This window comes from Typha angustifolia, chromosome 12, assembly GCF_048772165.1.
Source record: "Typha angustifolia cultivar Huaian chromosome 12, ASM4877216v1, whole genome shotgun sequence".
Classification (NCBI taxonomy): Eukaryota; Viridiplantae; Streptophyta; class Magnoliopsida; order Poales; family Typhaceae; genus Typha; species Typha angustifolia.
Genome location: NC_133250.1, coordinates 3,716,270 through 3,731,926, shown reverse-complemented (window position 1 = coordinate 3,731,926; position 15,657 = coordinate 3,716,270). Strand labels below are relative to the sequence as shown.

The 15,657-nt window shown below is 35.4% G+C and overlaps 1 protein-coding gene across 1 annotated transcript in view; it reads right to left on the bottom strand.

Moving 5' to 3' along the window:
• Positions 1-15,657, bottom strand: part of LOC140771648 (coilin-like) — a 54,746-nt gene that overhangs the window by 13,764 nt on the left and 25,325 nt on the right. The window contains exons 5-7 of the mRNA XM_073113221.1: positions 13,456-13,525; positions 4,624-4,701; positions 3,187-3,322 (exon numbers count right to left, since the gene is read on the bottom strand). Of these exons, the coding sequence (XP_072969322.1) occupies positions 3,187-3,322; positions 4,624-4,701; positions 13,456-13,525 (284 nt within the window). The remainder of the gene's footprint in view (positions 1-3,186; positions 3,323-4,623; positions 4,702-13,455; positions 13,526-15,657) is intronic.

The window sequence follows — 15,657 nt, the reverse complement described above, 5'->3', positions numbered from 1 at the left end:
AAGTGATTCCATTATACTAGTCATATTATATGAATCTTGTTGTATGACTTGCGTTTGGAGATAATAACCAGCATTTGGATCTCGTGCCTGAGAATACTAAGGATAATAACTAGCATATGGATCTTGTGATGGCTCCAAACAATAAATACTCGATGTACCATAATCATAGGAACCAAAATACATCTCATAACGACGTCACTGATATGTATATATATCCTCAGTTTCTCTGTCTTCACTCTTTATGTCTCCTTGACTTTCCTCAACAAATGTAGATGGAACGATCTCACCACCATATGTATCATCAGGACTATGACTAGTACTAGTAGGTATACTATCTCTCGCTGCTGAATGATTCATACCAGCCTCTGCCCTCGTTGTGGTCTCTCCCAATATTTCATCTAACAATGGGTTATCTCTGTCATCTAATAACCTATCATCTATTTCTCTGATCCATGGAGTCAAAGGGTCTTCTTCATCAAAAACATGATTTAAATCAATCAGTTGTTCATTTTCTGTCTTTCTTCTTAAATTTCTCTTCCTCAATTTCAAATTATAATGACAAAAAACTAACTTCTCCAATCTTTCCATTGTTAATCGGTTGTGTTTTTGTGTGGATTAAGGAAAAACTAGTCCAATTTTTTTCACACTGTGATGAAGACACAGTTTGACTTAAAATCTTCTTTGCTATTGGCGTCAAATTTGGTGCCTCCTCCCATCCATAAATAGACCACCATTCAGCTAGAGTTTATGAGATATAGCTGCAGCAATTTTAACAGTACTGAATTGCCCAGCTCTCAATCTATATCTCTTCGTCTGAAATCAGAAATATATTATTAGCTTATTGATTATATTGAAAGTTAAAACTTGAAACAAATAATAATAAAATTATTTAATTGAATCATAACTCACTTCTTTATCGCACAGAATTTGTTTATGAATATCGGGCTCAAGCTTGTTGATTACCTTTCTAACCCCCAACAAGACTTTACTATCATTATTGACATTTTTAGAGAATTGAAATCTTGGATTAAGGAAATACCTTATAGAAATTTAAAATTTGTAAGCATTCAAATTTTTAAATATTCATAAATAAAAGTAAATTAAAACTTAAAACTTAAAAGCATGCTTACCAGCAGCGTGTATATCTCTATGTAGTTGTTTGTTCCATCTAGAATCAATCATCTTCCATCACTTCCTATAACTTTGGCCTACATTTTTTTTTTATTGATTCTTTAGCTATGTCTATTGTCTCATATAAAAAACCTATCTTAGATTTGTCATCACTATCTACAAGTCTTAATACTTTGACAAGAGACTCAAATACTATGGTGGCAATTGTAATATTATCGCAAAATGTATTTCCAAGAGCCATATTTTTCAAAGTTTCACCTAAAAATTTATCTTTAGATTTCATATTCTTAATTTTCATAAACCACTCCTGTGATGTAAACATCCGCATAATATCATCCTTGTAGCGCATGATGCTCTTCAAGGCCAAAAAGTAAGTGGCAAATCTAATGACACCGGGTCTGATGATCTCCCTACCACCAGTCATCTGCCTGAGTAAATTAAGAACCCAACCATGGTTATATATAAAATTTGTTAACCTCTGACCTTCACATATGATTATGTCAATTTCAGGCTCTTTTGCAATATCCTCTAACATCAGATCAATACAATGTGCAGCACATAGCGTCCAATATAAATGAGGTCTTTTAATCATCAATAAATTTTCAGCAACTTTATAATTTATCCCATTATCAGTAACCACTTTGACTACTCTATTTTCACCGATTTCTTGTACTACCTTATCCATCAACTGATAAATATAATCTGCATTTTTGAAATAAGCAGTAACATCCACAGACTTCAAAAATATTGTCCCCATACTAGAGTACACTAAGAAATTAATTATATTTTTTCTATTTTGTGTACTCCACCCATCACACATCAATGTACAACCAAATTCATCCCAATACCGTTTAAATGTCTCAATATAAGTATGAAAATTATCTACCTCTGAGTCAAGATATTTAGTAACAATATCATTTGAACTAGGAGGGGGAACACCAAGCCCTAATGATTGTATAGCATCCACCATAGTGTGATAGTAAGGGCCATCAGCTACGTTGAAAGGAATATGGTTGTAGAAGAAAAATTTAGAGATAGCTCTACCAATGTGTTTCTTTGCATTTTTATTTTTGCTTTACCTTTAATCTTCTAAATAGGAAGCCATTAGAACTAACATTCAGGAATGAAATAATTGGTATTGATCTTAGCAATAATTAGCAAGGATAGTTGTGCCGCTTAGCACGCTGCGTACTGATCTCCGTGCGATGTGGAGTCATTTTTTTTAATTCTCTATTTTCATTAATTATCATCGAATCAACCTTAATTATTTTCTTAACAAACATGATATGACATATGGAGCCCATTTTTTTTAACTTTTTCTTAACTCCATCAATCATCATCAATCAACTTTAATATTACATGTTGAATATTATTATGTGTTGAATTATATTATAAAGTATTCAATCATTAATATTAGTTTCAATAAATGTATTCAATCATATTATATGTATTTCACTATTGTTTTATCTTTAATAAAATATAGTATTTATAAAAATAATCTAAAAATAAAACACTATAATGTAGATTTTACTATATATTTTTAAACCAAAAATTGACATGCCGAAGATACAAAAATATCTCTAAATATCCTAAATTTTTTATTAAAATTAAGTTAAATGTGTGCTAGTGGCATGCAAGGACGTGCTGAGGGCATGTTGTGCCACTATTGGCATAGCACGACCATCATTGATATTTAGAACTTTTAGACTAAAAGACAATTTAACTAGGTGACCAAATACATAGGACAAAAGCTTATCGTGTTGAGACCAAAAGAACTTTTAGAGTGAATGGTTTTGTGTTGTCAAAAATTTTTGACAAGAGCTTTTGACCATTTCCATTGTAAAACTGCACTTTTGCAAAGGCTAGACAAATGAAAAGGCCATGTGTTCCAAATTTCCATTGATTTAAGATACACTAGCAACATAATATTAACTAGAAGCTCATCTTGTGAAAGAAACAAGGTATTGTTATTCATGCGAAAACTTTTTTGAATTCATATTTGATATTCAATAATACTGAAAGAAAGCTGCAGAGTAGGTAACAGTTGAACTCTACCTGGAGGCTCAAAGCGAATATGACCAGATTGAACAATGATAGGAACAATTTCCTCTCTTTCAGTGTTGTGATTCTCTGTATGATATTTTGAAGAAGTGCAAAGCAACTCATTTGCTAGCACATGGCCCTGCAGATCCTGTGGATTTCAGAAGTATTACTAATGAATAGTTACTAGTCATGAAAATCGATTATCAGTAATAGCAAATAAAGGTAATCAAAAGTAACTTCTGTGTCACTTTGAGTCTTCCTGACACTGGGCACTAGGGAAGGCAAACTTTTGACATATTTATATTAATCATTTAGAGGGCTAAACATAAAATTAGAAAATAGTAACTATATTTTTCTTTAATAAATAACCATGAAGATCTACGTGGGTTCAAACTTCAGTCAATACTATAACTATAAATTAAGTGCAGAAGGAACATGGTGCATCCCCCATCTTCTGGCATTATAGATGCCAGGTGAGACAATCCATTTTCAGGTAGGATTATGTCAGGTAAGGCCCAAATCCTCCTATTCTTCTTCCCTTCTGTCTCTGACATAAAATTGCCCATGGATGGTTTTGCAATGCAGCAGCATGACCATAATTTTGTATCTTTCTAATCCCATGGGTAACCGACATGCTGCTTGGCATGTAAAATGTCAAGAGGGACTCAAGTCCCTGAACAGTAACTTCTCATGTGATAAGCTTCATAGAAAATTGATTATTAAAAGTACGAATGCGTAAGAAATGGGAAGCTTTGAAGTGGCTTTTTGGTTGCAAGAACATTTATGATGTTCTAGATTCTAGAAGCATTGGAAAAGATCCTCTATCTTTCTAGCTAATGTCTTTGACTTTTTGTTGTTCATAGGAAAACATGCTTTGCCCCACCTTTTCTTTCTTCTCTCTAAGCCCAAATTACTTGTGAAGATTTCATTAATAAAGTTCCCAGTATATATTGGTTAGTCTAAGCTAAGTTGCAAAATCTCAATTGAATATGAAATAAGATGAAAATTATAGTAAATTTCTTTTCCTACTAACATGGAACTAAGATCATAGGTTCAGAGATTTTACACGTAGTTTCCCTTTTCAAGTCAGGTGAACTTCCTTACTGTGTTTTCCTTTTCATGATAACAGTTATTAATAGTCCTTCAAAGGCAATGAACTTGGCCTCTAGTAGATCTTCAGACCATTTTATTCCTTCATACAAAGTACATGCAGAACTTACTAATATGCCAGTTCAATTGGGATAAGAAAGGCTGAACTTTAGGCTATGTTTCCCTGTTATTTGGGATGGAGAATAGCGAGTGTGGATAAATTAGTCTAGAGGGATTCTTCTGCACACTTGTCAGGGAGAGGACTTTGGGAGGTGACTGAACCCTCTTACCTCTGCCTGCCACAAAGTAAAGATGAAAACTGACTGTTTTTCAGTTGAGGACTTCTCCAAAATGCAATACCTTCCTTAGTTGATGACTAGCCTTTTCTCGCCTCAATTGTCTTTTAACCTTCTTACGACGAGCACTTCTGCTAGGAAGCTGATGAAAAAAATATCTATGATTATGCATAATATTGAATTAAAACAACCTAAATAAGAAAATTGAAATCATTGCCGATAGTGATACAGGATTCAAAAGAAACAAGTTATCATAAGTTTCAATGTTATTGCTCTATCATTAAAATGAATAACCAAAGAATAACAAATCACCAAAAGGAATGAAAAGGCTGCCTAACATTAACATCCATAAATTATCTCAGAAGTAAAGCATAACATTCCAAATTTAGCATCAATAGAGAAATGCCTGTTCTTGAAAACATTAATATCCAGAAATTCAAAAATTATTACCTGTGTCATAAGGAGATAATTCAAATGGACATAGGATGGAGAAAATTTAGATGGACTAGGGAATGATAATTCTTGTTATCAGGAATGACAATAATCCTAGTGGAACGGGAAGGGATTGTAGAAGCAAGGCACATCTAGTAAGATACTAAAAAAGGTATGACAGTACATGAGGCTCCTTTGAGTGGAGGGTGGAACGTCCAAGATGCTAGCAGAGGAAATATTTAACTTATACCAATAATCAAATGAGTGGTGGTGCAAATGTGCAATGGGTTTACAGAGAAAGATTTATTTCTGGAAAGAAATGTGAAGGCCTGCCAAAATTAACTTTTACATGATATCTTTCTCCAGAAAGAGAATGTGATGTAACAAGAATTAATTGAAACATACTTGCCAACAATCCCAATCTCCACAAATTATTATACTGCATATACAATAGATGCGCACAACTAGGGTGAAAACGGATTGGATTAAGTCCGACCCGATGCGCTACCAAACCAGGATCGGTTTTAATCCATATCCAATCCGGATCCAGCTTCAGATACGGATAGACTTTTAGTTACATATCTAGATCTAGATCCGGATACCGATACAGGGATAGCTAATGTTATCCGATTTAGATCGGATAACGAATATCAATTTAACCGCTAAATACCCCTACCAATAACCCAATCCTGCAACCTAGCAATCCTAACCCTAACCCTAACCCTCTCCATCTCTTTCCCAATCGATAGCTGCCTCCACCAAAATATCTCCTCGCCATCACCCGATCACCATCTTCAACTACTCCTCCGTCGCCATCACTGTCTTCCAACTCCCCCTTCGTCACCATCACCTCTCTGGCCTCTCTGCATGTATGATTGCTTCCAACTTAATATAGCTTCTGTTATGTAGCTTGATTGTTAAGTTAGTAGTTTGATTCTTTTGAAACTAGCCTAGCTTTCATCATGATAGTGAATCCTTCAAAAGGTATTAAATTTTTTTATTTTCAAAATCAGAACTTCGGTTGTAGGACATTAACAAATTCATTTTCTTTTTTTTGCATAATGGTTTGAGCTCGCAAACTAAATCTGCTGGACTTACACAATTACATGAAAATGATTGCATAGGCTTATCATTATTTAAATTTGGAAATTTTTATTCTCCGTAAAGTCATATCAATCTGATAATCTGGAAATTATATGTTCTACCTAAAGTCATATTGATCTAATACTTTCATATTTTTCTCCATTGGGATTGTACAACCATTGCATTGCATTTGTTTCAAAATGATGTTGGTCTAATTGATGGTTGTGTAGGTCAACACGCCCCGTGCCGACCGGCACTAGGCGTGCCATGCCGGTCATTATGCCATGTGGAACTCATTTTTTCAAAAAAAATTCTATTTTCATCGATCATTATTAAATCAATTAGTCAATTGATCATTTAGAAGGCTAAGATAAAATTGATGATGATAAAAAGATATGAGTTCATTATCATTACCATCATATCAATTACACTTACCAGAGCCACAACACCATTATTTTACTCTATATCTACAATCTGCATATACTTATGGTGTGCCTGTGCAGGTGCCGTCTGTTCCCGTGCATGTTCAATATTCATATCATATCATAGAAGAATTACAAAATTCTTATTTGTATAAAGACTATGTGAGACATTATAACGAACAATGCTATCAGCGGAAGAGTTTTGAACAATATCAATAATATTTAATGCAACATTCTAGTATTATTCTTGTACCGACAAATAAAATTTTTGATCCTCATTGTCTGTAACGATCACCTTACTAACCCCACAATGTCTGCGAGTCCAAATCTAAAGACGGAACTAGATTTTGACTCACGTAGAGAAAGTTAGAATTACTGCGAATCTCCAAAATTAAGAGGTAACTTGAGATCTAACAATTAGATGGTCGAGTGCTTTTGAAATTGAGATAGATTCGAGATAAAGAACGAATCTATCGGGGAGGGTAAAGAGACGTGGTGGTGATCGACCTAAAGTTACGGTATGGTGGTGGAGATGTCAATGGTGGAACTCGAGGTAGTCGGTAGGAAAAAGATAGAGAAGAAGTAGGGCCATTCCTTAGGATCAAAAGGGTGCGACCAAACGAAGAGAAAGACAATAATGAAGATCTTAGATGGTGGCTAGGGTTCCAAAGCTTAGAGGTAATCAAACAAGAAGGAGACGATCTTGCAAATTAACTTCAATATTCAAAGATGAAAATCTTTGGTGCACACCACATCTATTTATACATGGCTCCTTGACTCAACTAGACTTAGCAATAGGATCAAATAAGCTCGACCTTTATTGCCTAACATAAGCAAAAGCACTTAATTAAAACATCTAAACTAGAGTTCCTCGTTGTCAGGCGTCTAAACAGTCTTAAGGACGTTCAAACACCAATTTATTTTCTTGGCTCTCGAGAAATTGGCATTAGAACAGCTTTGGAAGCATTCGAACGCCTATTTAATATTCCGCTCTCAGAAGATTGCGTTTGAAAACCAATTCATTTTGCTGCTCTCCAAAAATTTGCGTTCGAACGCTAGAAGGGCCGTTCGAACACCCAATCCCGAAATTGAGTCTTTTAACTGCTGGAACTTTATTTCCTAGATATTATTTTTTTTTAATTATTAAACTATTATCAATTAATATTGTGTTAGAATGTTAATATGTGTTCAATTTTATTATGGAGTATTCAATTATTATATTAGTTTTAATGAATGTATTCATTCATATTATATGTTGAATAATATTTAATTATTATTTTATTAAATAGGCATGGTTTCCCGATCCCAGCTAAAACCAGCTGGTTTGCCGGTTTCGACTGGGGTTTCGACCGTTTCAGTCGAAACCTGATCCATTTCGGTCGGGATCGGCCGTTTCAACTGATCCCGACCGAAACGGGTGGGATCGAGTCGAATCCGACCCGGGGGACATCAATAATTGATATATATCCCCACCCCCACCTGCCTTTCTCCCTTTTCTCCCTCTCTTTTCTTTTTTTCTCTTTTTCTTTCTTTCTCTCTCACGAGTCTCTTTTTCACCAACAACTGAGTAGATCTCCAGTGACCTCAACTTCCGACGACGTTCTTCGACGAAGATTCGATAACTTCGATCTCCGGCGACCTTAGGTAAGTTTTTTTTTTTCAGTTTTCATTTTTTTTTTCATTGTGCTGCTACAGCAGGTGCTGCTATGCACCTACTACAGGTGATGCTATGCACCTGTTGCAGGTAGCAGCACAGCAACAGTGCTGCTGCTCTGCTGCAACAGCACTAGCACCACTACTGGTGCAACTTATGCAGTTATACCTCACAAATTTTAAATTATTTTATATTTTATTTTGATTTTTCTTAATATTTTTTAGTTGTAGAGTTAAAATATCAATGGCTCCAAAAGAGAAGTCATATGATACCGACATTGGGTGGCAACATTGCAGCACTATTGGGTAAGATAAAAGACGGGTTAAATGCAACTGGTGTGGAAAAAAAATAAGTGGTGGTGTCAGCCGTTTAAAAGAACATTTAGCTGGAAGACAAAAAAATATAATAGCTTACACTCATGTGTCATTGAAAGTTAGAAAGCAGATGTTGGCTCATTTAATTGGCAAAAAGAAGAATAAACAATCTGCACAACAAAGAGAGTCAATGATTTGTGAAGCATTGATGCATAATCCTGTACACATTGATGATAATAGCAGTAAGCAAAGTGAGGAGGATGAGGAGGAGAGACAGATGAGGAGGGCAATGAAAGAAAGTAGAATTATGTATAGAGAAGAGAGAGATGAGAAGAAGCACTGGCGGTAATTTTCAGAGATCTAGATCAGTTAATATACAAGGAGAGAGAGAATATGGGGGCAACAGTTCTACCTATAGGACTCCTGGTGTTACAATAGAGTCTGAAAATATTGGACCAATGGATATATATCTATCAAGACAGCTCTCAAAGGAATTAAAAATACAAAGAAACACATTGGTTTTATTTACTAATTTACTTTTAATTTTTAATTTACTAATTTACTTTTATTTATGAATATTTAAAAATTTGAATGCTTACAAATTTTAAATTTCTACAGGGTATTTTCTTAATCAAAAATTCTAGTTCTCTAAAAATGTCAATATTGATAGTAAAATCTTGTTGGAGTTAAGAAGGTAATCAGCAAGCTTAAGCCCGATATTCATAAAAAAATCCTTTGTGATAAAAAAGTGAGTTATGATTTAATTAAATAATTTTATTATTATTTATTTCAAGTTTAACTTTCAATATAATCAGTATGCAATAAACTAATAATATATTTCTGATTTCAGATGAAGAGATATAGATTAAGAGTTAGGCAATTCAGTACTGCTAAAGTTGCTGCAGCTATATATCATAACACTCCAGCTGAATGGTGATCTATCTATGAATGGGAGGAGGCACTAAATTTGACGCCAATAGCAAAGAAGATTTTAAATCAAACTGTGCTTTTATCACATTGTTAAAAAAATTGAACTACTTTCTCCTTAATATACACAAAAATACGCAACCGATTGACAATGGAAAGATTGGAGAAGTTAGTTTTTTGTCATTATAATATGAGATTGAGGGAGAAAAATTTAAGAAGAAAGACAATGAACAACTGATTGATTTAAATTATGTTTTTGATGAAGAAGACCCCTTGACTCCATTGATTAGAGAAATAGAGGATAGGTTATTAGATGACAGAGATAACCCATGGTTAGATGAGATATTGGGAGAGACCACGACGAAAGCAGAGACTGGTATAAGTCGTTCAACAATGAGAGATAGTATACCTACTAGTACTAGTCATAATCTTGATGATACATAAAGTGGTGAGATCCGCATTTGCAATTACTAAAAATATGATCTAGTAAGCTAACTCATCGTCTTCCTCTAATCTCGCCAATCCACGCTCATTTTTTTGTAACTCTAGTCTAAAATTGGCGATGATGGATGATTTTAGAACCAAAAGTACTCTCTCTCTCTCTCTCTCTCTCTCTCTCTCTCTTCTTTATCATGTCACGGCATGACATATGCCACGGGCATGACAATCCTTGATATTAGCCATATCAAATGACTCTTGTTCTTGTTGTGTTTGCCACTAGGAATTAGCATAACCAGTATACGGGTCATATGACTCCTCGAAGTGATAAATACAAGACTAATCAATCATAGGGAGCAACTCACTCATAACATAATTACTAATAAACATGGAATTCCACATTTTTTGTCTACAATCCCTCTTATCATGATATGTGTCGATGTCGGCTGATCACCTTATCTCTATCAAATATGGAAGAGACAATGCCATTACCAAAGGCATCATTATGGCCAAGAGTATTCCTAGAAATACTTGCACTACTATCTCTCATTGTGGAATGACTCTTCCCAACCTCTCTCCATGTCATAGTCGCCCCCTCATCCTATAACACCTTGTCCAACCAAAAGTTACCTCTCTCCATGTCGTGGATTGGTTGAAATGACCAGATATGGATTGGAGAAATGGGTCAAATCTAATGATATCCTCATATCCCTCTCCCAGCAACATTCTTTGCTCTCTCTCTTCTAACATATATCCGTCAAAATAGGCCCTAGAGAAGTATTCTGACGCAGATCCATCAAAGTAGGCATCCAGCGAACTCCTCCGAAGACGGAACAAACAACATTGCACTCCAACAAACTTGGTTAAGTCCTCTTTTGTTAGTTTGAGTTTTTTTTTTTTTTGGCTTTTTCTATTTCTCCTTTCTATCTTCAACAATCTCATCACTTTCTCTCTCTACGGCAGAGTTTACTCTCTCTCAATGCCTCCCCCTCTCTCTTCCTCTCTGTTTTGCAGTAGTTATTCTATTGCAGCAACAAAGAGCAAAAGAGGAAACAAGTGAAATGGAGTGTGGCAAAGAGATTGGAAGGAAAGTGTGTGAGAGAGAGAGAGAGGGGGGGGTAGGAGAGAGGTCATTTGGAATGAGAAAGAAAGGAATTTTTATTTGTGAGAAATGAGAGTACGAGAGTGAGTGGAAGAGAAGGAGAAACATAGATTGAGTAAGTTTTTTTTTTTTAATTTCCAGAATTTATGTGAGTAATTTATATTTTTCTATTTTCCTATTATTTTTTAAAAAATTAGGAGTTTTCATGCATTTAAAAATAATTTTGAAATTTACATAATTAATAAATAGTCTAACACCAAAATGATTGATACATGCCATTTTTTCAAGTGACCAACCCCAATCCCAACACTTGGGACCTCACAATTATGTATAAACAGTACTATTAGAGCTACAAGCATGGATTGTAATTCCTAATAACATGTGGGGTTGACTCCTCTAGCTCTACCTAGCATCACAACTAAATCTATAATTCCTCAATTCTTTAGAGTCTAAGATGCAAGCACAAAATTAAAAAGATACTGCTATCAAATATCTACCGCAATTTAATACTTCGTAACTTTTGTAGGAAGCTTTTCTCTTGACTTGTTTTCTTTCAGTGGAATAGTTTTCGTAAAAACTTATTTTCAATTTATGAGAAGGCATACAGGAACCAATTGACCTCAATATGAGATCGACAAGCCAAGGATTCTAAGGGTGCAAGGAATGACAACAAAGGACAATGGCACCAGAGAGGTGCAGTCATAGAAGAGAAAAGCACTAAACCCCCACAATCCACAGTACAGTATCTCTTCAACCAGATGCCAAATTTGTTGGAACTAACTATACCTAGGCCCTCAACTGTCTTTTTAAGAGTAACCAAGGATATGACTATATACCTTGGGCAACAACTATTATTTGGACTAAAATTTATGGACCAAGTTGTCCCAATTAAATCTAACAGACATCAAGAATTAACTAAAATCAAATAAGCAAAGTATATGTTGTCTAAAATTCTGGAACTATTTCATAAATGTGCACTAAAAAGTGGGGAAAGATCATAACAAAATGAAGAGCCTGAGATCATCTTTGATAACATTTAAACTTTAAATTTTCTACTTCATAATATCACTACCTGTCTCAATCCTCAACTTATTACTAAATGTCAGTTTATCTCCTTCTCCACATTTTTACCAGAAAGTTTTATTTCTTTCGTTTCTTTCATGTGAGAGATCATAGGTTCAAGTCTTGGAAACATTTGTCTTCAAAAATAAGGATATAGCTGTATATATCTTCCCTGCGCAAGCCCAACCCACCTAGGCCTGGCCCAAACCTGCCTGATCTTAACCGGGCTAAGCCTGGCCCAACCCAAGCCCGAGATGATGAAAGGCATGGGCTAGGCTGTTACGAACTGGACCGATATGGGGATGGGTTGGTTATTTGAATTGAAGAGAGATCTTGATGACGATGGAAGGGGAGGAGAAGATGGTATGTGGATGGGGATAATCGCGATGAGAGATGGTAATAGATGAAGGGAAAAAAGAGATCGCTCCTAGAAGAAATAGGGCTGCGACAAACGAGAAGGAAGATCTAACCAATGAAGGTTAGGGGATAACAAGAAGTTAGGGCAAGAAGAAGAAGGAGAGAAAAACAGAAATAGATAGAAAGATATGAGAAGAAAATATGATTTCATAACATGACTCAACTAAGGTACACTACACAATACTTAAAGGCTACCCCTTGGACTCAAACAATAGAAATAAAACACTAAAAACAAAGTGTTCTCGCCGCAGTTGCAAACGCGTGCAGCCGTTCGAACGGGCTCGAGGCCGTTCGAATGCACAAATCTCGTTCTCTGTATTTGTGAACGCTTGCAAGAGTTCGCATAATGCGTTCAAACGTGATCCCCTACGTTTGAACGCCCCCCGACAAAAATTTTATTTTCTTTCAAAACAAATTTATTTCTTCCAATACAACTGGAATAGGCCTTTGCCCGCCCGAGGCGTAGCCTGTTACGCCTCCTATTCCTATGGTTTTTTAATTCCACATTAGATATTAAATAAATTGAATACCACTATATACCTAAGTTCCTATGAAAGCAAACTAAGCTATTTTCATGGAGGCATTTAAGCTTCGCCTATTATGCTCAACCCCATTATGCCTATCGGGCTAGTGAATAGTAACGAGCTATAATATTCTAGCAAGACTCGAACCCGACAAGGCCCAAGTTATTAGTAGGCCGAGCTATCAACAAATACTTAAGCCCGATCAACTCGAAAAGCTTGGCCCTAATTGACCTGACCCACTCAATGATCATCTCTAGGTGGCAGCCTCGTGCATTTTGATGCCTTCTTTTATCTTGTGCAATTCACTATACAAGTTCTTACACAACATGCATTTCCTTCAAATGTTAGTAGATATCAATTGTTCCACTGAACGATTGATCCTGTTACAGGATAAATGTAATAGTAGACATGAAGTCCAACGACTATTAGCAAACAAAAATCCCAAGGTACAATAACTCTCTAGATATTCTCAATCAAATCAACTTAAGGAAGAAAAAATATTATCGAATTTAAAAGCAAACCTTTTTCGCAACACCACAAACATGAGCTTTGCAAGTATTTATATGGCAATTCTGCTCAACTTGTTCATTCCTGAAAAAGAAAAGCCAGTTAAAGAGAAATTATGCACGTTTTGAGAGAAACAAAGTCGACATGAAAAATGAACCACAACACCTACTTTACATAAATTAAAAAGTGTATAAAAACTTAATTAGTAGCAAATGATTGTCCGTGTCCCAAAAAAATAGATTGATCATGACTTTCACATAGTATCAGAAAACACCAAGAGTACCACCAATGATGTCTAGAAAAAGCCAAAAAACATATCATCAAATCGATAAAATGAAAACGCAAAAAGGAGAAAGAAGTGGCCAACCTTGCTGCTCCTGCCTTTGATTGTAGCAGTGGCCTACCTTACTGCTCTTCCTAACAACTGTGGCAGAGGTCATAACGCCTTTATTGGTACTAGCTAAAATGAAAGAATAGGAAGAGAGAGATTGCGAAGGACAAAAAGAGGAGAGGGAGAGACAAAAGGACTAAGAAAGATAGACAAAAGGATCCAACAATTTCTTTCTCCTGCAATTGCTTAAATCCCTACTCATCCAAGCATATTAATGGGAACAAGAGTCAAAAAGTGTCACACTCTAAGGCAAAACCATAGAGGTCATCCAACATCCTTTCATGATTGGAGGGTTCTTGTAAAGGAACTAAACTATGCTGGGTCAAACTAGTAATACGAATGCAATTCTTAACATGCTTAGATTGCATAACAATTAATTACCTAGGCATCTTTGACCAATTAGGCTCACAAGTTGCCACCTAGGCAGGCGCATCACCTCAGCCCATCAAATACTACCATTTCGTATTGCACGGGCATTCATATGAGTGTCCCTCCCAAGGCAACATCCTGAACTATTTTTCAAAACATTGTTTTCTATCATGTCAAGAAGAATCACCTAAAGAGTACATATGTTACCTTGGATGTATAATTCAATGAGGACACTGTACAGAGAATAACAACCTAGGAAGCACGGACACCTCCTACTAGGAGAGGTGCCTGTGTGGGACACGTGTTCGACACGGGTCCGGAGTATTTGCAATTAAAGAAAATAAAATTAAAAAGGGACACTGGCGGGACACTACACGGATAGGGGGACGCAGTTGAGTGAAAATTTTATTCTTAATGGGTCGGGTTAATTTTTGTTAACCCGGATCCAAACTCAAAACTAATTATCTCCGAACCCCACCCCCCGGCTACGATATGTTAAAGACTACACTACTTCAACAAGTGAGAGCAAATATTGAAATGTTGCTAAACCCTATTAGAACATAGGGGAAGAAAAGGGTGAGTATTGAATGTAATGATTGGATTAATGCACAAAGGAGATTTCTTATAAATTTTTAAGCGGTGACTGAAAGTGGCCCCATGTTCTTGAGGACTGTGAATTGTGACGGAGAATATAATGAGAAATGTTTTATCTCCGATTTGATCATTAAAATTATTAAAGAGGTTGGGCTCTATATTGTAATTCAAGTGGTTATGAATAATACACCTGTTTGTAAGACAGCAAGGATGCTTCTTGAAGCAAGGTTTTCTTACATTTTTTATACTCCATGTATAATTCATACTCCTAACCTAGTTTTGAAGAACGTATGTGCACCAAAACACACCAAGCCAAATGAGATTGTGTGTGATAAGTGTAGCTGAATCTTAGACATTGTAAGGGATGTAATGTGCATAAAAATTTCATCATTCAACTTTCAATGAGTGCTTAGAAAAGATCTTCAATCAATAGTAATCAGTGATAAATGGAGCTCTTATAAGGAAGTTGATACTGGCAAAATAACAATTTGTCAAAGATAAAGTTCTCGATGACCTTTGGTGGATAAAATTGACTATATACTTGCTTTCATCAAACCTATAATAAACCTATATATAATATATTATGGGTTGTAAATACAGATAAATCATGCTTACATTTAAAAATATAAAATGTGGGATACCATGATTGAATGGATGAAGACAAGTCATATTTATGCATGATAACAAGAAAAGAAAGGCAATGAATCTCTTTTTTATTTAGTGGTGCACTAAGATCCTACAAATGAATAGTTGTAAGTTCACGTTTTCATCATCTTTGGTAAAATCAATCCACCTCGTAGACAGACCATAATCAAGACAGCTATCAACTGGATAAAAATGCAAAATATAACATTGCTAAGGC